The following is a 6,871-nucleotide window of genomic DNA, read 5'->3' on the forward strand; positions in this document are numbered from 1 at the left end:
ACAGGACCTACGAATTATTTAGTGAGTTTCAATACTGAAATACCATTTAAAAATACAGATTTATATATTAGCCATACCAATTGGCACTACAACTTGGTATGAGCTCTAGACTACTCGACAATTCGCCTACAAACTGGTTTGTCCTTAACCAACGTTCCCCATCCTTCCATATTCATTATTTGTAAGTCTTTGTGAACTTATAAATGATCTGCCTGTTGTATATTTTGGCATTAAGGATTCTCTTAGGCAACTGCTTGTCCTCCATTCTTTAAATGTAGCCAAACTATCTCAACCTCTGGGCTTTAATGAATCGGATGATGTTATCATTGCCTAGTATTCCATTGATTTCTCTATTATTGCGAATTCTCCAGTCTGTTTCGTTCATTCTAATTCTTCCATATATTTTTCTGATAATTTTTCTCTCAAATATTCTCAATATTTCTTGGTCTTATTAGAGTCCTATAGATTATTTACAGTATAGCAAATCATTAAAAGATGGTACAAGTATAATATTGTCTTAATATACTAGTTATAGATTTTAAAAAAGCTTTTGATAAAGTACATCAAAGCAAACTTAAAGAAGCAATGAGTAATTCTTTTGATATGACATCTGGTGTTAAACAAGAGCAAGTACACTCTTTATAATACTACTACACAAAACAGATTTATTCATACTCATTATTATTAATTATTCTATGAAAGACATTTTAATCAAAACTCTCAGTGCTTCGCCATTTGCTCAATCAATTTTCAATTAATTATTCTGCAACTGAAACTCAATTAATGATTTATATATATTTTAATCACATAAATATGTACAGAAAAAATTTATAAAAATATATGTATATATAGATGAAATATTGCTTTAATAGTAATGATATGTATTTTTTCACGATGAATTTATTTGTCAGAACAACATCTTTTCCTAATTACGTTTATCAATGCCTATTTGTGATTTTTGAGGCTGCCTGTTGTATACTACTAACAGATCTCGATATTCCTCCAAAAGTTTTTCTATTTTGACCCTACAAATACAGGTTTTGAAGAATTGAATCAATTATTCCAATTGTAAAATGCTAATCAAAAGTAACAAAAATATCCAATTCTGCTCCTGGTTATAAAACATATTCAGAAAGATTTCCACAATTAGAATAATGAGAAAAAGAATTATATTTGAATATGTATTTATTACCTCAATGATGAATAGCACCTAATAATCTCAAAATACCTATTTTCTCACATACTTTTTCCAATCTTTTCAATTTTTTTTTACTTTGATCTTTTTTGTTCCGCTATTATCTTGTCCTACATTTTCTCCAGTCTCGCCTTTATTTTGTATTATTTCTAGTTCTCATATTCTCTAGGCTTATCTATGTTTTCCATTTGCTCTGAATGACCCTCACATTGCAACTTTTATTGTATATATTCTGGTTGTTCAAGTAATTATTTTCTCATCATTATATTGCTTATTCTATCTATCCATCCATACTTTAGTAAGTGTACCTCACTCCATTTTCTTTGGTTTAATAGTTAAGATTATTAGCTAAATGTTGATTGTTTGAAGACTTTTAACTAGGTCTCTAAGGTGCTTTCTCTTTTGTTCGTTAAGACATCATTTAAGCTGCAATATAATTTCATTTTATCTTTATTCTTTAATTTATTTCAACTTCTCGTGTTACTATGTTGATTTTCACTTCTAAGTATTGGAGTTTTTTCACCTGTTGTATTTCGGTACCACCTATTTCCACTCTATCCATAGATATCTGTTACAGGAATTCTATGCTGATTATAAGCACCACATCACCAATAAATGCTCGAAGATTTATTGTCCTTTTTAATTCCGTGTATCTTTTTTTATTCTATTTTCTTTTTTTGTGCTATAGTTTCCAGCTGTGTACATGTTTCCTAGTTTTTTGTGTAACCAACACCTGCGGTGACTCTACTCCTTTTTTGCTCCACTGTATATTATTATATGTGTACTATCCATTCTCATTTTCTTTTCCTATGATACTTTTGATGTTTCAAATTCTTATTTGGATATAGCTTCTATCTGTATTCCTTCATCATTATCCAAATCATATGTTTGTTTGTTGGGTTGATATCTTCAGTGTAAGTTGAAATTAGTTTTGTGCTTTCTGCTTTCGTGTTACTTGTTCCTCCGCCCTTTATTGCATTGTTGATGTTTCAACTTACAGTACTACAATCTCATCTATCAACGTACTGTTTGATGTCTGCTTCTTTCAATTTTGGTAATAGCATCTTTTTCCTGTAACTTGCTTTCTTTAACTTTTGTATGATTTTAACTATATTGCATACAGTTAATATTAATATTAACAATAAGTTAATATTAACAATATTAACTTATTGTTTTCCAAAGATGCTTGCAAGCTTATATACAGTTTTCATTAAATTTGCTCTTTTATTTGTTTATTTTCCTCAATCAGGTATTCTAATTTGGCATCTATAATACTCAGTTGTTTTTTATTTGTGTTAACATATTGTATATTTATTTCAGGTCCTAATTAATTTTATCTTTTCATTTTACCATTTCATAGAGAAGATTCCAGCTAATGTTTCAGGAGATATTCCCTGATCTATCTTTTTTTTCATAAAATTGACAACACCGCAATTGCTATAATTGCTGAAAGAACTATAAATATGTTATTTTATTCTATTCTATCCTATTCACTTTTCGACTTATGTAACAGTTTTTTATCAAAAAGCTATTTTTACACTAGTAGTTTCAATTTATCTATTAGTCTTCATTCATATTTCTACTAAAACCTAACTAAACTAAAAAATGTAGATGAAATTGATAAATACTTTTTGCACCTCTAGTTTTTAGTAAAAAATCTGTATTCAGTAGTAAAAAGACGTTACTTACAATAATCAAAGAGTCTCCTTCCATGAAACTCTTCGTGTTCTTAGGTTCCAAAAATTGTTTGTAATAAGATCGTGTTTTACCAAATATTTTGGTATCGCAATACTCCATACCAATCTTGATATTGTTGTTTAGACCTGCAAAAAGTTAGATTAGTTTATCTAATAATTCTCTTCAAAACATCATTGTCTGCATAATTAAACCTTTTGGTTAATCAAAAGTTTGACTTGGACAGATTATATCAGGATGACCTAAGTCGACATGTACATCTGAAACTACTGGTAATATTTTTCAGATAATTTGTAGAATCTCCTGCGAATTTTCGTTTCAGATAATTGCTTATGAAAATTTTGACAGAAGCAGCCCTTCATAAAAAAATTAATTATTTGGAAGCAACTAGAAACAGGTAAAAAATTATCCTAATTTGAATAATGACTATAGCTCCCTAAATCTTGACACATATGTTGAGAAAAAATATTGTTTTTATTTTGAATAATTCTGTTACACAAATTTCGAAATTTTCTCAAAATATTTCTAAAAATTTAGGGAGCGTCAGGCGTTATTTGGACAAATTATGGTTAACCTTACTCTATTTGTTTCAAAAAGACAATTTATTTGTGAAGATTAGTATCTATCCAATTTTTTTTTAAAAACTGAAATAACTCATTTTTACAACTCTTTATATTAGAATACTAAAAATATGATAAAAAACAGGGTATTCTATGTAAAAACAAAGTTGGGTTCCATAATTAGAAGTCGTTGACACTTGAAAATATTTAACTGGGAGTAAGCTAATCAGAAAACTCTGGTATGTAAATTTTCATAAAAAAATATTAATAGTTTCATATATAGATGTTGACTCAGCTCATTGTGGTATAACATATTAATTTTCTTTAAAATAAATAAATATTATTTTTTTCAAGGGAAAAAATGATTTATGGATTTGTTAAGGTAGGAGACCTAAAAAATTGTTATTAAGGATACCAAAATTAAGCTTTAATCGATATTTATATAACTAAGAATACTTTGCAATGATGTTTTGACCTGTGTGTATAAGTACATGCCTAGTCTAGTTACAATTGTAAAAATTTTATCAAAATTGTTAGAGAACATCACCTTCTCCAAATGTATGCTAAAAAATATATATGCTATTTGTTAATATAATACCAGCATATATACAAATGACAAAGCAATATTTAACATTCATAATTATATAAAGAATGACTTGTTACTTTTCTAAACATCCAGTACTAATTTTAAAATTAATTAAACAAAACTCTTATACAAAAAAAGTTTACTGCTATCAGTTGCCAGATAATATTATATAACAGAATCTTGAATTAACTGCAGATTCCTGGCTACATGAATTTAATAACAATAAAAATTATCCTAATACTGGTATTTAAATATTTATCTTCCCAATTCATCAAGTGATAACACCAAAAAAATTAAATTAATCATAACTCTGCAACTGGTCCACATGTACATTAATTTCAAGAGTTGATAGTACCTCTAAAAATTAGATTACTTCTTATAAACACTTGTTCTAAAACATACAGGGACATACAGCTGTTTAAAAGAATGAATTGAGAATCTTATTTCTTCAATTATCATATTATTAATTGATTTCATATCACCACCACTCCAAATTACATAAATACAGGATGGCTTTGAATGGTAAGTGCTGATAATTACTTCACATTTTTGATAATAGTGAAATAACTTCAAATAGTGATATATATCAAGTATTACAAAAGCATATTTTGGAGAAAAAGGTCTAAGAATACAATTTGGAAAATAATTTCTTCAGATTATTAGGAACAATAACCTTCAATTAATTTTCCTTATTATTCAGTTTTAGAAACACTGTAAACAGAGAGGAACCCTTGTGTTTCAACCAAACTAGCAACACAAGAGACTATATAGCATTTTGGTCCACCTTGTATATATAAATGTTCTTAATTTTCAGTCTACTTCAATCAACAATGTGTTTTTATTTTATATAAATGATTTTTAAGTTCCAATATGATTATTTAGTATTTGTTTTTGATAATATTTTGGAGAAATTCATTCAAATATACCAAGAACATTTACTAACAAGCTATATATAAAAAATATAAGAACTAAAAATGGAAGACATCAGGAATGTAATATCTATTGCTTGTATTAACATATTACCTGAAAATATTATATTCCTCAAATAAATAGAAATAGTAATAAGAAATAAATGAATTTCCTACTTACCATAACGATCCGCAGTGACTTTAGCTAAAGACTCGGTTGTTTCCAGTTTACAAAGGCTCCTGACATTATCTGCTACATAATTTATCAAAGATAGAATTGGTTTTTCAGTTTCAAGATGAAACTCTGGCATTACTGGTAGAGCAAACTTCAGTCCAGTGGATGTTGTAGCTTCTGTTTCAATTTCATCAAAATTATGTCCTAGATTTAATAAAGATTGTAGAGTTAATAAATTTACCTTCAACAGATGTCATATTCTATTAATTTCAGAATGAAATAATTGAAAAAATATAAAATAATAAATAATAATAATAATAATAATAAACTAATAATAATTCCAAATAATGTAATGCTTTAACAATGAACTATTGTAGTTACCTTCATGCCTCTTGAAATAATAAGGGTTAAATGATTCTGTTAATGGAGCTGCTGTTTTCTCATTAAAGTAAGTTCTTTCAACTTCATTATTTTGGATTTTTGACTGGTTGAAATACATTTTTGGTTCAATAGGTGCTTCAGAAATGTAAATTCGTTCTGACGTTAAGAAAGATAAATAAATAAATGAAAGAATAATTTGTTTGACAAATTTAACAAAATTGTTGTTACCATGGAAACACACATTTATGTTTCTTATAGCATACTTAAACATTTATTAAGTTATAAATGAACTACTAATTTTCGAAATACTAATTCGATAATTAATCATTTTCATGAAGTTTTCAATTGATTACCTAAAGTTTGGATAATATAGAGATTTGAATAGTTCAAATCAATATGTTTTATAAAGATCTGGTTTCTATTATAGTTAGACATGAGTTTGATAAGAGATTTGTGGGCACCACAAAATTTTAATCAACGGAGAAACATTTTTGACTATCTACTGTATTTTGATGAAGCTACGTTATATCAAAATTATTGTTTCAAGAGGCACGAAGTTATCCTATTTGAAATTTAATTTACATTAACCCCTTAGTACAATCTACATTGTTATTGTGAAATTTTAAAAATAACGGTTTAATACCTTATTCCCATCTTATTGTTGAACTATATCACCTGTTGCATCGAAGTGGATGAAATATTAGATATAAAACAGATATGCTGTTGTAAATGCACTTTAAAAACACAATACACTTTAATAACACAATCATTACACTCTTAATATCTAAAACTTTCTTCTAATACCAAAATAATAATTAATTAATTGGGATAAATTAAGATTAACATAGATGTTTTGTAAAGATGGCTGACTACATTATACTAACTATCTCTTTCTTATTAAATACGACGATAATTCTAACCTTTTTATGAAATTATTGTGTTAGGGTAAGTGTGCAATAGAGATTTGCGATTTGTTGTCGCGCGACTATTAAGTAATAATCATTTGTTGTATTTAATTGAGTATATTTATACATAATTAATATAAACTATGGAAATAAAACATAATGACTGAGAATAATTATTAGTAGGGGAAGACCAGCGCTGTACAATAGAGATGCAATATGTACTGAACGAATTTGTGGGGATGTTCTAAGATGTATTTTGTAAAATTGTCCGTCAAATGATCTCTGACTCATAATCAGATGTACTTAGTAGCTTTTTACGTCGGTTACTGTTTTTTTACATATTAGCAAAGCTACAGAATGTTGCAATTTTTTACTAATACTAGTGACACAGGCGCAGGGCTAGAACTCTTGACTTCAACGTAATTTGTTAGGGAAGCAAGACTTAAATATTTTCTTTATAAAAAAG

The 6,871-nt window shown here is 27.5% G+C and overlaps 1 protein-coding gene across 1 annotated transcript; it reads right to left on the minus strand.

The window, feature by feature from the left end:
- Positions 1 to 808: 808 nt before the first annotated feature.
- LOC130895359 (uncharacterized) lies at positions 809 to 5,684 on the minus strand. Its single transcript, XM_057802599.1, has 4 exons — positions 5,501 to 5,684; positions 5,126 to 5,323; positions 2,885 to 3,018; positions 809 to 1,025 (listed from the first exon to the last, which is right to left on the minus strand). The coding sequence occupies exons 1-4, from the start codon at positions 5,616 to 5,618 to the stop codon at positions 939 to 941; spliced, it is 537 nt and encodes a 178-aa protein (XP_057658582.1). The 5' UTR covers positions 5,619 to 5,684; the 3' UTR covers positions 809 to 938.
- Positions 5,685 to 6,871: the final 1,187 nt, after the last annotated feature.

Source organism: Diorhabda carinulata, chromosome 1, assembly GCF_026250575.1.
Source record: "Diorhabda carinulata isolate Delta chromosome 1, icDioCari1.1, whole genome shotgun sequence".
Taxonomy (NCBI): Eukaryota; Metazoa; Arthropoda; class Insecta; order Coleoptera; family Chrysomelidae; genus Diorhabda; species Diorhabda carinulata.